At 37.8% G+C, this 19,567-nt stretch overlaps 1 protein-coding gene across 1 annotated transcript in view; it reads right to left on the bottom strand.

Moving 5' to 3' along the window:
• LOC127657955 (adenylate cyclase type 2-like) overlaps positions 1 to 17,795 on the bottom strand; it is a 205,450-nt gene extending 187,655 nt beyond the window's left edge. The window contains exons 1-2 of the mRNA XM_052146987.1: positions 17,389 to 17,795; positions 8,048 to 8,245 (exon numbers count right to left, since the gene is read on the bottom strand). Of these exons, the coding sequence (XP_052002947.1) occupies positions 8,048 to 8,245; positions 17,389 to 17,775 (585 nt within the window). The 5' untranslated portion in view covers positions 17,776 to 17,795. The remainder of the gene's footprint in view (positions 1 to 8,047; positions 8,246 to 17,388) is intronic.
• Between the last annotated feature and the right edge of the window lie 1,772 nt (positions 17,796 to 19,567).

Genomic DNA, 19,567 nt, shown 5'->3' with positions numbered 1-19,567 from the left:
TCTGCTGTTCATTCTCGGCATGGAGTTAGACTCAGTCACAATGACAGCATGCCTCACCAACGAGTGTGCACAGTCAGTGCTGAAATGCCTCGCTTCCTTCAAGCCAGGCGCAATGGTCCCTTTAAAACTTTTCCAAAGGCTCCTGGGGTATATGGCATCCTCCGTGGCGGTCGTGCCGCTGGGGTTGATGCATGTAAGACCACTTCAGCACTAGCTTCAGACTCCAGTCCTGAGACGAGCATGGCACCGCGGCACGCACCGAGTGATGATCACCACTGCCTGCCGCCAGACATTCAAACCCTGGACAGACCTCTGCTTTTTACGGACAGGAGTACCCTTGCAGCAGGTGTCCCGACGCGTCTTGGTCACGACCGACGCCTCCAGATCGGGTTGGGGTGCCGTGTGCAACGGGCACGCAGCTGCGGGCCGTTGGAAAGGGGCCCCGCTGAGCTGGCACATCAAATGCCTAGAATTGCTGACTGTTTTCTTTGCCCTGAGGAAGTTTCTCCCCTTAGTTCAGGACAAACATGTCCTAGTCAGGTCAGACAGCGCCGCAGTGGTAGCGTACATAAATCGCCAAGGCGGAGTGCGCTCCCACCACATGTCACAACTCGCCCGTCGTCTCCTCCTTTGGAGCCAGCAGCGACTCAGGTCACTGCCTGCCTTTCACATCCCCGGCAACCTCAATGTGATAGCGGACGCACTCTGACTTGGTTCTCGGACCTTACGCTTCTCACGACAGCCCCTCCCTGGCGAATTCCCCTGAGGAAGGACCTACTTTCTCAGGGATGGGGCATGCTCTGGAATCCGCACCCAGACCTCTGGAACCTCCAGGTCTGGCCCTTGGACGGGGCCCGGAAGATCAACCAAGCCAGAGCACCTTCTACCAGGCATCTTTACGCCCTAAAGTGGCACCTGTTCGCAAATTGGTGTTCTTCCCGGGCTGAAGACCCACAGAGGTGTGCAGTTAGGTCAGTGCTTTTATTTCTGCAGGAGAGGTTGGAGGGGAGGCTGTCCCCTTCCACCCTTAAGGTATATGTTGCCGCCATATCTTGTTTTATATATAGTTACATATTTTTATTGTAAAGGATACAAAAATTCAGTTTGTTTGTGTGTGTGTGTGTGTGTGTGTGTGTGTGTGTGAGCGTGTATTTATCACTTTATGGGGACCAAATGTCCCCATAAGGATAGTAAAACCCGAAATTTTTGACCTAGTGGGGACATTTTGTCAGTCCCCATGAGGAAAACATCTTATAAATCATACTAAATTATGTTTTTTGAAAATGTAAAAATGCAGATAGTTTTCTGTAAGGGTTAGGTTTAGGGGTAGGGTTAGGATTAGGGGATAGAATATATAGTTTGTACAGTATAAAAACCATTATGTCTATGGAAAGTCCCCATAAAACATGGAAACACAACACGTGTGTGTGTGTGTGTGTGTGTGTGTGTGTGTGTGTGTGTGTGTGTGTGTGTGTGTGTGTGTGTGTGTGTGTGTGAGTAAACTGTCAATAAAAGAATGATATGTGATGGAGAATAAAAGGTCATTTAGGTCTTTCAGAATAACACTAATCTTTCCTATGTAATAATTTATTTATTTTTATTTATTTTTTTCAATTAGTTTATTTTTAATTTATGTTCAATAGACCCTATCAATATCAGTCTAAATAAGAATAAACAATAAGTGACTGAGAACAAATTTATTCAATAAATGTATATTATCTCTAGGTTATTTCCACACAAACAAATGTTATCAGTGTGGGCCAAATGAGGTAATATACAGTATTTAGCTACTGATAAATTGTCTTTGTTTGGTGGTAGTATAAAATTTGTAATTTAAATGAGTAATGAGTAATAATTCAAAGTATAGCACTGATTTTTGTCAGTCTGATTCAAAACTCAGGGTTTCAGGATCAGGATCAGGGTTCACATATTAAAGGTGTTACCTACAACTATAGCAAAACATTTTGTGTGCCAAAGCTCTTAAAGGGTTATGAAACAGTAAAACATGTTTTTTTTATTATTAGTTTATAGATTTGTACGTGTTGCAGATGATGTAATACAATGAGTGCATACATTTTAATTTCAAAGGTCAAGTGATTGAGGGATTTTTGGGCTGTTATCTTCTTCCTGGTGTGAAATTAATATATATATTACATGAAATTGCACAGTCCAAAAGTACAATAGAGTGGCATGAATAGCCTAAAGTTATTTGAAATGCAAATTAAAGTGCATCAACATGTATTTTGAATAGTACAAATGCCAACGGCTCATCATTTATATGTGCATTTACAGGTTATAACAGTTGGATAAACTACATAAATGCATTTTTTTATTATATTGTGAGCTTACAAATACGTGTGTAAAATATTTGTGCATTTTGCGTGTAATTAGGAATTACAGTGTGCATTTAAGTGAAACTTTGATACTATTAACTCCATCAACGCAAAATAAAACTGACAGGATCAGGAAGACAGTTGGTGTTTTTCAGAACTCCCCAGACCCCATGAAATCAAAATGTTTCTGTTTTGTGGTTTTAGTCCATGGCTGGGTTGATTAAACTTTAATGATTATCTTAACTTATGCCACTCGTTATTTTACGATGGGTAGCACCTTTTTCACAAACCGGCACGTAGATTGCTTGTTATAAAGTAGAACTTAAGTGCTTCATTATGGGAGCTGTCCAGTCCAAATGTGCTGATCACTAAGTGTGTATAGTGTATGTATATAGCCCTAAAGATGGCACAGTTGTGGAGCATTGATGGCGTATTGCACTGTTTGCTGTGTAGTGGGAGGTTTAGTCCCACGGCCCAAAAGATTCCGCAGTTGTGTAACCTGGACAGCACATCTGTGCTTCTTAGGGATGTGTTGAGCCAATAAAAATTATGGTAACGTAGTAAACGTAGTTTGGAACTTTGTAGATCGTTTTCCAACGTAATGTGAGTATTTTCATGACTCTATATTATTGGCATGGGGTGACTTGTCTCGTTTGAGGAGAACAAATTAAATCGTAGGAGTTTGTGACTTAGATTTGGATTCAATAGATACTATAAGAGCACCGTTTTCAGTAGTGTGTTATACTGATGACTTGTAATAAATTCTACAGAAAAACTGAAATATTGGAGTGTAAAGCAAGGTGCCAAGCTGAATCAAATAAAACAGTTACTTTAAATGCGTCAAATAAACCGGTTACTTTAAACTTGGGTGGAGTGTAAAATTATGACAGATTGTTGAACGCTTTTAAAATCATGCAGAAATTAAATTCAAGCTTGTAAATAAAAGTTTGAATCCAATGGTTATGTAGAGAAGTAGAGAAGACTGTCTGTAAAATAAAATGATAGGTTGATTTTACCTTGTCCTCACCAGAGGAGGGAAAGTGATGTTATACTGTAGAGATGAGTGGAAGTTTGGCTCGTGTTTGTTCGGACAGAGGCTTTGTATAACTCGTGTTAAAATGTCTGCGTTGGTCTGAAAAGAAGTTGTAATTATAGTATCAGTCGAATGGATCACGCCCTGAACAAGCTGCGCAGCTAGGTAATGAGGCTCACAGGAATCACCTGTGCAGGAGAACCTGATTGTAACACTGGGGAGCATTGACATGATGGTTGAATTACAAAGTGTACAAATAGAGCTGTAATAGAGCTTGAATAATGTGAAGCTGGAGCAGCACCCGTTCACGGAGCCAAGCTCTCGCAACGGACTGCTGCAGGTGAAAAGCAGAACATATGAACAGACGCAGGGAGCTGTTTCACATGTATGAGGAATTGAAGTAGCCAGTTTGCTGAAGCAGCTTCACGTGAATGGGCCACTCCTGGTGGAGAGTTTAGATGAAAGCACATGAACAGTCGTAGAGCGCTGTTTCACATATGTACAGTGTTGAAGCAGCCAGTTGTGGAAGCAGCTTCACGCAATGAACTGTTCCGGCGAACAGAAATTAGGAGGAAAGACAGAGTAAAAGTAGCACTTAAGGTGTTAGTAGTCATTGCTGTGAAACGAATGAGCTGCTGAGGGAGCTTCTCCTAAAACGAGATGATTTAGACGGAAGAGACGGAAGAGACGGAAGAGATGTTTTGATGAAGGCAAATGCTTTGCAGCAGAGTTGCAATCCAATGTTCCGAGTCACATGTATGGGTCTGTTCACGGGCAAGTTGTGGGGCCGATTGTCGGAAACTCTCCATGCAGGAAACTCTCTAGTGCTACATAGAGTTAAGCAGCTGTTTATAAACTCTAACTCTGGCTGTGTGACTGGTCAGATTAAATGAACTTGCTCCTCCCAAACCTTGTTAATAAATCTACATTTTCTAAGGTTTTTAATGCTCTTTCCAGTTTTAAATCCATTTCCCTGACCTAAACCTTGAATCTAAACCTAGATAGTGTTATGAAAGCAAATGTGAGATAAAAAATGCTTCTATGACACTTTTGATTTATATATCAAGTCGCTTGCCCTTCAGGACTCCTTCCTCGGCCCTTTGCATCAAATGAGCCACCGTATAATCTGATCACATTTGAACAAGCTTGTAAATGCTGTTAGTAATATAATGCAAACATTAAAATGTATCGCCTTAAAAGTCATGCACTATTGTAAAAGTGTTTCGATGTCAGAAGACAGCATTGTGTGAGGAACAGGACTAGGTGTTTATGAACTTGTAGGGCTCTATTTCGTGAGTGCACAAAGCACAGCACTACTACATCTTATTCTATGTTCTTGATAGCGCTAATTCTAAGCGCAAATTTTGTGGTAGCTCAAAGCACAAGTGGGGGTGGGTGGGTGTGTTAGCGTTATCTGTGGGTGTTTTTCAGAGCAAAGTCTAAATGTATTTCTAAAATGTGCAGTTTGGAGATTCCACTAGCAGTTGGTAATAAAGTTAATCCAAACTCTGAAAATATAGTGGAACATGAAATTACTGTATGTCCCTTATCACGATAACTGTTGTAGCCATTTTCTGCAACAAAATGTATTAGATTTGTTTTAAGCTATCAATAGGTCATGGTTTATTTTTCAATTATTATAATTATGTTTATTTTTGTATTTATACAATTGTACTTAACACTCTATACTAGATAAAATCAGAAACATGAAAACCGCAGATAGGGTGAGAATAGTTCTAGTGCATTTTAGCATAAATAACCATGAATAATTCTTCTCTCTGTTTAAATACAGTATATTAGTTGTTTAGTTTAATTTCCTTAATATTAGACATGGGTACTATTTTGAAAGAAGAATGTGGTCTGTGACAAAAAGCTAAGTGCTGCAACAGAACTCATTCACATTTTCCACACGATTGGCCAAAATATGCAACAAATTGAATCTCCTGTTCACATACCATTTTATAAATCAATTTTTTTTCTGTATTCTCTGAAATGAAATGTACAATGATAGCTGGATCTATTATTGATAAAAGTATAAAAATATATGTTTATATTGGACTTTTTGCTATTGGAGGAGAGGGTTCACAGCAAATTAAGAAAGTAAAACTAAGGAAAAGAATGGAAAAGTGGTTTCACCATGGTCTCACCATAGAAAAAGCTTTCCAATAATGTCTCAAAGAAGAGCAAAAACAACATTTATTGAAGAAATATCACACAAGCAAGAGTGCAGCATAATACAAACATTTAAGCACACCATGCAGTGCAATATTATACTAAAGAATGTCCAATCAATTCACAGGACCAGAGCTGTTGTATAATAGATAATATTGATAATTTGTAGGCTTTCTCTTAATTAATTGTTATCAAGTCATTTCTTACTAAAATTAAAGCAAACAAATAATACAAAAAAAATATATGATTAGCTACAGGCTCAACTTGCTGCATGGACCCACCATGAGGTTGTAAAAAGAAAAAACCTGGGTTGTCTCAGCGACTCAACAAAGCCTCCACATAGGCCCCTTAATCTGGAGCCATGCAGAGATATTGACTAACACAGGAAGTCATCCCTTCTTACACGTCTGACATTAGCCTTGTTTGTCTTTCACCAGATGCCGCCCACTCCAGAGATACAATATGTCAGTGACAAACACCAAGTCTTATTTTAACATGCCAAGTCATTAGCTGCTTATATTCTCTATCCAGTAAGTTTTTATTCCCTTTTACTTGACAATCTGGCAACTGGTTTTTTTTTTCTTTGAGAAGTAAATTATTCCTCCCTAATAGAAAAGTGCAGAATAGCCATGCTTCTGATTACTCTGTGAATTCCCAGGTCTAGTCACATATTTGCAGCATTTTGATTAATGTTGAACGCAATAATCCTCACTGGACTCACAGGTTAAACATGCATGTGGCTGAGCTGCCATGGGAGTAGAACACACACATAATTTGTGTACTATATTCATATTTAAAGAGGGAGGAGAGAGCTGTATATTTCACATTTTATAGTAGAAGCCTGTAAAATGCATGCCAGTTTTAACACCTTTGTTGTAACATGTTTTTAACAGGATCATATTCTGTCATACATTTGGACAGACCAATAACTCAAAAAATTTTATTTAGAAAAAGATAACCTATGTATAGGTTGAAAAAACAATTCAAGATTATTCAACAGAATAGCTGTATTAGTTTAAAAATGTTGGTTCCACTTTAAATTAGATGTATTTAACTAATATGTGCTACCATTTAAATACATAAAATACAATGTATTTACTGCATTACTACAGTTGTTCTGCAAAATTCTCACAAGATTCACATTTGCTGAGGTTGAGGTACGGGTAGATTTAGAGGGTAGGATTAGGGGTAGGGTTAGGATTTAGGGTAAGGGTTGAGGTAGGGTTAGGTTTAAGTTTATGATCAGGAAAGTAGATGACTTGGCAAATGCTACATTTCCAAGTTAAGGTGGCCCTGAGCCACTCTGAATTCTGTTTAAAGATGTAGGGTTGCATATGCCAGCTCTGACCCTAGTATCAGCTTTTTTGCTTCTATGTAAAGTAAATGCCACATTAGATCTTCCATGGCAATAATGTGTCTTGTTTTCTGTCAGCTGTGCCATCAGCAATAGACTTCCAAGCATATGATACATGAGATAAGTTTCCATACAATTTGTGAATTTAATTTAAGTGCAAAATCAGAATTTGCGAATAAAGCAGTGTTTCCATCACACGTTAAAGAGAACAAATGTGTCACTTTTGGGGAAATTGGTGCAAAACAGAATGAAAATGGAAGTTGAAGCCACTGTGACTCTTTTAGTAAATGGAATAAATTGTGAATGTCTGGGAGCAATAGCATGTCAAACATCTCTGGGAAGGAAAAGAAGCCAATCATTTTGATGACAAAATTTGGCATTTCAGAATAACCAGAGCAACTTTTGGGATGCTATGCGAATATATTGATTATGATCTCTGCGCAAATTATGTATTTACATGGCTTGTCACCGCAGTCATTGGAAATATTTGATGCACAGCCACATCAAATATCGTACAATGATGATTAAATATCATATAATGATGATCATATATCATATACATTTTATATATTCAGTATGTGTTTCCATCGTAATTTAAGTGCAGGTATATTGTATAAAAACATGTATCCACCTTAAGCGAGCATATACATTTATATTTGCAGTTTGGAGATTTTATTCACATCTTGGCGTTTCTATTCAGCATTTTTTATGCAACATCCTAAAATTTGAATAAAAATACATGGATGAAGACATCTTTTGTTTTTTTGCAATGCGATTCCATTGTAAATTCCAGTGTCTGTGGAGCATTATATATATAAAAAAACGTACAACTGTACATACAGTATGACTCTTAACATGTGGCTCCTGTGCTGTCATTACAGTCCAACAAACAACTTGATTTTGATTTGGAAAATCAAAGTGGAATTTGAAGATCAGGAAAATCAAACCAGAATTTAATTGGCTCATCTGGGGATGTGAGGGTGTCCCATACATACAGCTGCATCTTTGACTGAAGTAGTATGCTATTCTTCACCTTAGTCCCTCTCATGTTACTCTCTCCCACTGCTTCTCATGCATACTATCATCTGAGATATATCAGGTAAAAGGCCCATGAATGAAAACAACCTTAGGGGGCCAATAACACACTCGTCTTACCTGATCCCAGGGACAGATGATGCCTCCAAAAAACATAAAGAGGTATCCCATGGCAACCAGGCAGGCCCAGATCACCAAGGCAAAAACACGGAGCAACTTCTTGAAGATGGACTCGATGCAGACCAGAACAAAGATAGAGAGGAAAATAGCCAGCGCAGTGGGGACAGTGATTACAAAGGCGACGTGATCCTGGATATCCTGCGGAGAGAACGCAGAGTTACAAAAAAGACCTTTAACTGCTCCTGCATGTCAGCCACTGGATAATAGTTTATCTGATAAACTAGAGACTGCCAATCAACCCTGACCCCCATGGCTTCTGCCGTCTAATTAGGGGCCTGAACCTTGACCTATTCAGGGAGACTATGTGTACTTGTAATAAGTTTCATAAAAGATTTATACATTGGCCACGTACACACTGCCCCTATAAATATGGTTGTCACCCTGCCTTTGACTGCTTAAAGATTGTTCCAGGTTCAATAGCTCAATCGACAGCATTTAATATAATATACGACAGTATAATATATAATTGCACATTGATAAATACAACCAAAAAATATTTTGACTAATTAAAAAGAATTATAATAAAATATAAAAATCTGAAATCTTGGTGACAGTAGGCACATACAATGGAGGTGAATAGAGGCCAGTACTGTGCATAAACATTAAAGTAAATACTGTTAAAATTATAGCCACAAGACATAAACATTGTCACGTAATCATAGATTACTCATGCCATCCCAGATGTGCATGACTTTCTTTCTTCTGCAGAACACAAATTATGATTTTTAGAAGAATATTTCAGCTCTGTCTGTCCATACGATGCATATGAATGGGTGCCAAAATTGTCATGCTCCAAAAAGCACATAAAGGCAGTATTAAAGTAATCCATATGACTCCAGTGGTTTAATCCATATCTTCAGAAGTGATATGATAGGTAGGTTTTTTTGCTAGAAATTCTTCTCACTGCCCAGTAGGGTTAATATGCATTAATAATGCAAATCACCAAAATCACAAGAAGAATGTGAAAGTTGAAGTTGAAGTAGAGATTGACTGAACAGGGAGGAGAATTTATAGTAAACAAAAGTACTTAAATATTGACCTGTTTCTCACCCAAAGGAGTTATTCGCTTCCGCAGATATTGATTTAACCACTGGAATCTTATGGATTGCTTTAATGCTGACTTATATGATTTTGGAGCTTCAAAATTTTGGCACCCATTTACTTGCATTGTATGGACCAAAATAGAGGAATTTAATTTGATATTCACTCTTCATTTGAGTTCAGCAGATGAAAGAAATTCATACACATCTGGGATGGCATGGCATGAGGGTGAGTAAATAATGATTACAATTTTGGGGTGAACTATTCCTTCAGTCATGTGATATTTATGTTATGCTGTACTTTTATTACAGGGTGTATTTTAAACATATAATGCCTGGCTTTCAAAATCATGTATTAAATACTGTATAATTCACACAGCTTTATTTGTTTTCACACTGGCCCATTCACTTCCATTTTTCTTTTTTATAAACGATTCCATATAATTTTTTGTACTAAACAACATTATGCCACAAATGCTATCGATAGAGATTAACTTGTGTTGAACCCAGAGCTTTTCTGTTATCCTGTTCTGTATACACATTATGTCACGAACACAGAGAGCGCCTCCCTCTCCAGTCATCGGAGATCTGATTCACCGGAGTATTGATCGCTAGAACTACATTTCCCAATAAACCCGCATACCTAGGTCTGATTACTCTACAGCTGTTCCCTGTTTCCCACGCTCTAGTTAAAGCCACTCAGTTCATGCATTCATTGCGAAGTCTTGTTTGCTCCTGCGACACTACCAAGCAAGTTACTCTCTCTGTTTACCTTGACCTGTTATTCTGTGTTCCGATCCAGCCTGTTGTTTAGACCCTGCCAGTTTGCTGCCTGCCTTGTTTATCTCTTGCCTGTTCCGTACCACGTTTGTTTGCTGCCTGCCCAGACCTCTGCCCGTTCTAGTTACTCTTCTGCCTGCCTGCTACAGTCTCTGTTTACCTGCTCTGATCCTTGCCTGTACGACTTGCGTTTCTGTCTATAATAAACAACCGCAGATGGATCCCAACTTGCCTGAGCCTTCATTACGCATTACAGCGTTAATAAAAATGAACAAAAACAATGCTTCTCCAGCCGCAAATACTTTGCTAAAAATAGTATACTGTTGGCATCCATGTTTCTTATTTGAAGCCATGAGATGCCAAAATGTTGCTGTGGTTATCAAAATGTCAACCACTAAAATTTCAGGAGTGATTTAAATAATAAAACAATAATTTAGGGGATTCACTCTCACTTTTAAATGCAGCTGTCTCTTCCAAAATGTTGCAGTGTGTATGTAGCCATGTACTGGATGTTTTATCATTAGAATACACAGAAACATGAATACTGTAAAATAAAGTGTGACCCACAATATTGTCATTTCCAGATTTGTTTTCAATACATTTGTTTAATAACCATAACATTAATCACAATGCATGAAGCCTCCTACAAAAAAACTGTGTAATCATTTTTAATTATTCAGACATACGCCACTCTTTAAGTGCTGTCATGCTTTTATCTTATCTTTGGCATTGTTATCGGGAAAGCAAAATAATTAAAGAGTACTTAATTTGTAAATGGTTGTGCATCTACATCTTTTTACAGCTATTTCTTGTGAATTCTCTCTCTATGTCTCCTTGTAAATGTAATTCAGTCTTTCACCCATATAATTGCACTTCCTCAAAACAAATATAGCCTAGTTCTTGCTTGGCAATAAGCCATTTTTTACTGATTCTGTGAATATTTGGCTTCCATACGAGAGACTATTATATTGGTAGAAGAAGCCTAGTTCTAGGTAAGTAATCAGTGTGTGCCTTGAGCGTATTTCACGAAGACCATATTGATTCAACTGAGTAAGGTGCACTAAGACAAATTGTGGTAAATATCTATACACTGTTTGCACTAAGTAGACTTTATTGGCTGCACAGCACAGGCTTTAATGACCCAAGTTTGTTTTAGATAGATATCTATATAGCACAGACCTTATTGACTGCACAACATTAGGTTCGTTTTCCCATGTGTTCTAATAACGTTTTCTAAGTGTTTTTGCAGGGCTACAGCTGTGAGTTAAAAGCATTTATTTGGGTCAGTAAGTTACCAGCCCATGACGTCTACAATGACTGCCCTGTCCTTTATCAGTATAGGTGGCCATTATTAGTTGAGTTTAAATACACATTAACACATGTAAACCTTTCATGTGAATTTCAGGGTTTTTAGGAATACAGGGAAGCCACATTTTTAAACAGCTCTAATTTCTTATATCTATTGTAAAAACTCACCAAACTTTGCATGCATGAAGGGACTGTAGTTAATTTAATTTTAAGTAACATGAGAGGTAACACTTATCACCCTAATGGTGACTTCACATAAATCACAACTATCAACCAGCTTCAACAAAACAACTACAATTGTCACAAGAATTAAAACTATACTAATTTTCTAATAACAATTATTACATTTCTCCATAAGTTCTCTTGTCATGATCAAACATACATCATTTATTCAAGTGCAAGTGCATATGGGTATTTCACACAGGTAACTTATTTACTAGTAACTAGTAAGAATAGTAAAAAATAGAGCTTAAGTTGAGTCAACAATTTCTTTATTTCAGATAACTATTAGTATTTGCAGTGCATCTTTGGCAATGGCTTTTCTTAGTTTTCATGAGTCTAGAAATGTAAGACCAACAATTAAACCCAAGAGACTCCTCAAGTTCCACTCTGCTCTATCCTTGTGCGCAGGGTTAGTGTTAGCACAGAGCGGCTCACGTGCGATTAAATTGGGTTTCCCTCAATATCATGGCTTATGCGACACACTTGAATTCTACATTATAATTTTCTACTTTTACGCACTATGAAGCAATTCAACCATTTCAAACGGCTAGACAGCCCCGACATTCTGAACAGTGCTGATGAGGGAAAGAGAAAACACCTATTCTGCACCAGCATCAATTACAAGACTTTTCACATCTACACATCAACACCCTTACTAACATTTATCACAAAAAACTGAATTTTTCATTAAAACTGTGGAAGTTGTAGCCAAGATAAAACACAAATAGCACATACTCTCCTGTCAGAAACAATTCCTGGGTATATAAGTATTTTGGATTGAAAGAAAAATTGTCCCTTTAGTGTTTACCTCATGATGATCACTTGTGTGTGTGAGACTTTATTTTTTCTATTGTTTATTCACATCTGTATAATTTTTTTTTTCAACAACTGAGGTATCATATTTTGTTGTGAATGTCCCAATGTGGATACTGAATTTGCACTTTTCCGAGAACTCAATAAAATATTCAAATTATATTTTGGTTAAATTTGTGAGATAATAAATGTCATTGAGTGTATAAAATAGGCACATAATATCGGAATATCATTTGCAGGCCCCTAAATCAAATCGAATCAGATTGAAATTGCATCGTGGCAGACTATGAGGTATCGCAAACATCAGATCTCTGGCTAAGAGAATAGGTAAAAGATCTTGATAAGATCGTATAATGTCGTGATCATTCAAAGTCGGATGTAAGATGAAGGGATTCCAGTATCTGATGCCCGGAAGATGACATATAAAGAAAAAAACAATTAGCAAGTGTTCGATTCTCATAAGAGACATCTCCAAGCAACCGAAATGTGGAGAATAAACAATACTATACAATGCTAACATTTTTCGTAATGGTGCCATTATTAGTATAATTTACTGTTTTACACACCTGTCTCTGCACCCATTTGATAAACAAGTTTTATTATTATGTAATGAAGGAACTTTGACACATTGATGCTCTTTATGTGTTGAAAAGTGGATGTCAATCAATAACTAAATCTTAATTGTAAATCTTCCTGGGTACTGCCATGTGTTTGTGATGTCAGGCACCTGCATCTCGGCGAAATCAGAGCTGTGGATTTCCGCACGAGCTTCCAAGTTGGAAGTCTGACTAACATCCTTGTCTTACTATTTCTGCCATGGGCTTGTTCAATCTAAATGATCTAGTTCACATTTAATTAAAACAACCCACATTTTCTGGAGTTTATGTAAATTAGATGCTGTATCGCTTGACATCATTTACTCGCCCCCATTTACTCACCCCTAAGTCATGCGAAAGGCAGCGTGTACTCGGTCCCCTCATGGACGCATATAGGAGAGTGATCAGAAGTAAAAAATTATAGTGAAAAGGGCTTAAATATTGATCTGTTTCAACAGATTGGAGTTAAATGGATTAATTTTGCAACAACTGTCTTTGATTTTTGTAGCTTTAAAGTGCTGATCACCATCAACTTGCATTGTATGGACCCACAGAACTGACTGCAGAAAAAAGGGAAAAACTGATACATCTATGATGGCATTAGGGTGAGTAAATGATTAGAGAATTTAGGTTTTTGGATGAACTATCCCTTTCATATTTCGTCAACTGAACGATCAACACAAAGATGTTAAACAGCACAACCCATCAAACAGACTAGTTATTCCTAACAGCATTGTATTCTATAATGCAAAAAATTACTAATGGTGTCTACCCTTACTAAAGTCTATAATTCAAATGTTTTACACATTCATGCTAAATGTAACAGTTCCTCGGGGAGCAGTGGGCAAGAATATGAACCGACAGTTGTCAATGTTGACTTTCAGTATAACAGATGCAAGTCTAAAGATAAATAGATCTAAAGAGAGATGTCAAAGAAAACAGAACAAAACATGGAACTGGATTAATTTTTCAATTATGAAGTCTGTTTTTATCTTTTTTCTTTACAGTATCTTTTCATACCTTTCTATACCTAGAGTTTATATTTTCAGTTTGTGTCTCAAACTTCCTTCAAACGAGGACTTATCAGTGAATTTTTCCAGTTTATCCTCCCTCTGTATTGAAAGAAGTCATAAACTAAATGTAGAAGTCCACACTGCATATATTATCTTTGCTTGTAGGACATTCACTAAATGTCTGATGCATATTTTACACAAAAGTGTAAAGCACATTCTTGATCTAGTAAGTGCTGATCTGATTGCCCATGATGCAACTTCCGGTATTAAGGGCACACAGGATTTTTTTTTATCAGTCTTCTTGTGTTTACGAGGTAAGCAGAATAAGAGCTAAATTACATGTAGCCAATAGTGCACCAAAATGTCAATGATCTTCAACATTCTCAAAATGAGATAGCATATACATGAGACTCCAAACAGGAGTCTAAATGCTATCAAGCGCTAATCAGCCGCCTCTGATGGTTTCGGTGTTTGAAAAGCCCATGATGTCTTAGAAAAGCCAATAGCATCATTATTACAGCCACAATGCACATCTAGAAACAGTCTGATTAACAAAACATTTGCTGCCATCATTTTATTACTGCAGAACAATACTAAACCTTTATCTGCCATCACCAAATAAAAACAGAGCTCAGGCCATTTAGCCATTATATCCACACCCACTTAAAAGTGTGAGGAAATATAAGCTGTTAGATGTTATACGTGGTGACATGCATAGCGTGATTTTGACAGGGGCTCGTCTGGCTGTTTCACAGCCACAACCTTTCCTTATCTGCTCGAAAAAACACTGTTAATGCTGAATCTGTTACTTTTTCTTTTTCAGTTTTTAAAATGTCAGGTAAACCCTTCAAAAGCGGGCTTTTTAAATAATTTTTTAAATAAATAATATTTTCCTACAGGCATCTGATCTACTGTTTCTACTGAATGCAATGTAAAAGTAGGCAAGGCATCACCAAACCACCACAGGAAAACTACCAAAGACACATGCATAACTGTTGGCGGCCAGCTTTCAGAGACACGTAAGATATGGAAACCCTGATAAAAATTGCAGAGAAATTTAATCATGGTGGATGGAGGGTCCACCATTATAACATCAAGACATCATAGTGGCACTGCCTCATTTGTTTTAGCATAGAGCACAGAGAACCATCCTGGCACTGCCAAAACCCGCAAGCTTGATCCACTACTAAATGCCATGAAGCTGGCAGGGGGCATGCAAGCCCTGTGGCCACTTATCAGATGTGAGAGGCTAATTAAAAACAGGTCATAAGGGAAGTGAATTGTCTGGGTTTCACACAGTGCATTCATAAAAAAAAAAATCACCCTCAGAGTGCAAGTGTGCTCCAAGGCTTTTTTCACAATCAATGTGATGTGTGCAACCATGGGAGTCACGGAGACCCAAGGCAGGCTTGACAGCCACTGTGATGTGAGATTTAGGTCAGGCAGTCAAAAGAAAAGAGAGAAAGAAGCACAGGCATTGAGTGTGTGTGTGTCGGTTTAGGGGTTGATGTCATATTGTGAAATGTCGCTTACTTATTCACTTTCTGATCTCCCCAATGCATCAGAGCTGATTTAATCGGGTGAAATACACACTACTCTAATTTCCATGTAGATTCCAGATATTTATGAAACACTTCTTGCCTTGAATTTGATGGGAAAAGCAAACAGAATTCTCAGATGGCATGGCAGCATTTTGTAGAGATCTACTCATGTTTCTTATCCAAATGAATTCTGCTTTTTACACAGCGATGGAAATACCTCAGAACATCAATGAAAGCCTTTGTGAACTGTCTCACCATATTAACAAGTGATATCTGTAAAGAAATGTAATTCAGACTTGCAGCTTCAACAACAAGGCTTCTATTTCTCCTGTGTTCCCATATGCCCTTAATCTTCTGCATTTGCTCAATCTACAGTATGTACAGTGCATAAAGGGCTGATTTAGACATTTCCAACACTTGAAATGAATCAATTAATGTTGATTTTAAAAGGAATAAGCCTAAAACCCATTTAATTACTAAAATAATAATTTTGGAATTAGAGTCTTCAAATCAAATCAATTTTAACCGGAAACATAAGCCAGTAATGGATTGTTGACATGGAATACTTTTTAGAAAGTAATTTAGCTAATTATTTTAGAAAATATTATTCATGCAGATTTGATTAGCTCATTACTTTAGAGACAACATGGTTTGTCTAGAATACAAACAAAATTGTCACTGAGTGAACTAGTGAAAAGCTAAGAAGTGATTAAACATGGTAAAAATAAATAAACATGAATAATAATAGTATTAATATAAATTATTAATAATAATAATAATAATAATATATTAATGATATATTATATTTAATATATTAATGAATAATATTAATATTAGTTATAGTAGTAGTATTAATGGCAATAATATTAATAGTGATGAAAATAACAACAACAACAACAATAATAAATAACACTGATGTAAATACATAAATACAATCTAGGAAGTTGATACCAAAATGTCCATGGACAACCACCCTATGTATCAACCTCCCTACTACAGATAACTTACCCTCACTTTATTTTTTTGAAAAATCACATTTGGTCCAGACACTTCACAAAGTCCACAGCTAACTGTTAACACATAATTTTCTGCATTACAGAAGAACTTGTTAACCAAAAGACTTGAATTAAAAGGGAATTAAATTTTGCTCCAACTGTGCTTGACTGAATATGAGAGAAAAATGCAAACAGCTGTATTGTTGACAGGTTAATAGTTTCTGATCCATTCTGTTTAATTGCCCACGACTAAATCCACTGATTTTACAAATATACTTTTTCCCTTTCCTCCCAGACACTGATTATACCCTGCGTGCTGCTTCTTTATGGCTTTCACACAAATCACAGAAATTATGCTTTGAAGAGAGATTACGTACAGCATAATGTAAACAAAGATTTATGGCTTCTGCAATCAAAGAAAACACAGCTGATTGACTGGAATTGTCTCTAAGGTGTGATGTTTTTGAGCACAGAAAATACATTTTCAGTTGCACGTGATACTGGTGTCATTATATGACATACATATAACTTTCTTTTGTGGAACACAAATTGCCGAATGTTAATCTCAGTCACCATTTTTTCTCAATACAGTGAAAGTGAATGGTGACTTTCTCATCTTTGTGCTCCATGGAAGGAAGTCAGAACCATCCCTTAAACAATTATATGAACCTTATTACTGGAGCTCAGCTGGTAGAGCATTGCACTAACAACATCAAAGTTGTTGGTTCAATCCCCAGGGAACACATCAACTGTAAAAATGAATACCATAAATGCACTGTTTCTTTGGATAAAGGTACACTGTCTTCCAAATGCATTCATTTTCATTTAAATGGAGAAAAAAGAACAATATAATTTATATTGCTTTCCCACTTTCTGTGTACAGCAACAACAGACCTCTCTCCCTCAATGCAACACAATGTTGTTTCCCAGCTCTCTTCCCCAGTCACCTTCCCACTAGTCTCCAAACACTCACCAGCCCAGAGGCGAAGAAGACAGCCAGCAGAGCCAGACAGGCTCCCATCACAATGAGTAGAAGAAAAACAATAAGTGGGTGCTGTTGGCTCATCCGATAATATGACTCGTACAGCCAGTCCGGCGACCTCTGTCTCCGACCAAGCACACCTTCTCCTCCTGTTCCATCTCCTCCTGTCCGGGAGCCCCTCTCCAGCAAGTAGGTCCTCTTACGCATGGCCTCCCTCCACATGGAACCGGTGTGGTCTTCCTCCCTGTCAGGTGAAGGCTGGGGTTTGTGAGTGTCTCGCCCCTCCTCACACAGGTTCTTCAGATTGAGTACTGACGCTCGGGCTGTGGCGCGCGGCCGGTACACCGGCAGGATGGCTTCCACTGTGGAGCGCAGCATCGCTCAGGCAACATGTTGAACCGCAGACTGGCAGAGTGAGAGTGAGAGAAGGCAGTGTGTGTGTGTGTGTGTGTGTGTGTGTGTGTGTGTGTGTGTGTGTGTGTGTGTGTGTGTGTGTGTGTGTGTGTGTGTGGAGAGAGAGAGAGGGAGAGAGAGGGATGGTGGGAGGGCGGGAGGGAGGGTCTGGGTTGAGGCAAAGAGGGAGGGAGAAAGACAGGGAGAGATAGTGAGACATATGGGAAGAAAGCCAGACAGAAAGGGGTGACGGAGTGGAGAGAGATTCCTGTCAAAACAAAGATGTGCCAGGCGTTGTTGGTAAGTTAAATTATAAGATATTAGACTAATTAAAAAACATACAAGCAAACCAAAATAACACTAAACATAGCTAGATCTTTCCTGCTATGTAGTACCTTTTTTAACACATAATGAATAGGCTTGGGTTGAAATTTGAAGAGCAACACACTCTCATGCCAAAACGTCAATGGGGCGACTTTTTGCCTGCACCACCAAAAATATTGCGGTCGGTTTGTAATTCAAATGTTAATCTGATGCAGCATTAAACTAATTTCAAAGCATTCCGTGACAACGCAAGGCTACTATTTCTTCAAAATTACATTATTTGAATTTTTTTCACTATTTACTCATTGCTTTATCCAGTACCGCCGCTCCCTATAAGCAGACTACGCAGTCTGCGTAGGGCACCAACTCCCTAGGGGGGCACTATCTTACCCCAGGAGAGCACCAGAAAGTCCACCGGCTGCCATTACTCGTACGTTATACGTTATTCAAAGACCTGAAAGCAGTTGTGGAACACAGATGATTGCTTCACACTCATATCACATGCTAATAGCTATTGACACCTTTCGCCTACTGTCATGAGACTGGTCTTGATAGATTCCATGGTTCATGCCGAGAACAATGATACCAATTATGTCATTATCGAGCAAACTTCCTGTCTGCCATTTTAAAATGTTTTGAAAACCTACTTTTTCGATCTCCTCCAAGACTGTTTGTCTGACTTGCATGAAAATTGGCCTGCATCATCTAGAGGAACTCACAACAAAATAACATTCACAGAATTTTGATAAATCATACCGTTTTTGAATGGCGCTTCAACTAATTCAACGAAGAATGTGCAAAATTTAACTTGAGGCGGTAGCTCCGCAACGCTTTGAGGGATTGGGACAAAACTTGGTACGTGTCATCACTATTAAGCCCTGAGGTTACCTGCAGCATTTTGGCGCACTGCCACCTACTGGTCAGGAGATAGGAACATTTATATTTTGGCTTATAACTCTTGAATGCTTTCCTGCATGATAACCATCATGCCCATATAGTACCTCAGCAGTTTCAGAACAGTGCCACATACTGGACAAAAATTCTAAGAACTAGCTATTTTTAGGTATTTTTCAAATAAATTGTTTTTTTTTATGATTGTAAGTTTTCTTTTTCTAACTCCGCATACACTGTTCATCAGACTCTAACCAAAAACATGTCACAAAGCTTCTTTTGTTGCTCATGGCTTGACCCCAGTATCGCTGCTTGCAGCTATGTTTATTATTATTATTGTATGGGATGGTGATTATATTATCATACTTGTACATTGTTTTTGTGTTTTTTTTAATTTAATCAAATCAAAAGACTAACAGGGTGTTGTATTGAGGACACAGAAAAAAACTATAAATTCTTTACCAATTTAAACAATATTCCTAAGAAAACATGTTTGTTTTGAACACTTTTAATTCAAGAAAGGAAAAAGGAAGAAAAACTGCCAGTATTTCTTAATAAATTG

The sequence above is a fragment of the Xyrauchen texanus genome, chromosome 17, assembly GCF_025860055.1.
Source record: "Xyrauchen texanus isolate HMW12.3.18 chromosome 17, RBS_HiC_50CHRs, whole genome shotgun sequence".
Lineage (NCBI taxonomy): Eukaryota > Metazoa > Chordata > Actinopteri > Cypriniformes > Catostomidae > Xyrauchen > Xyrauchen texanus.
This window is presented reverse-complemented; position numbering and strand designations above follow the sequence as displayed.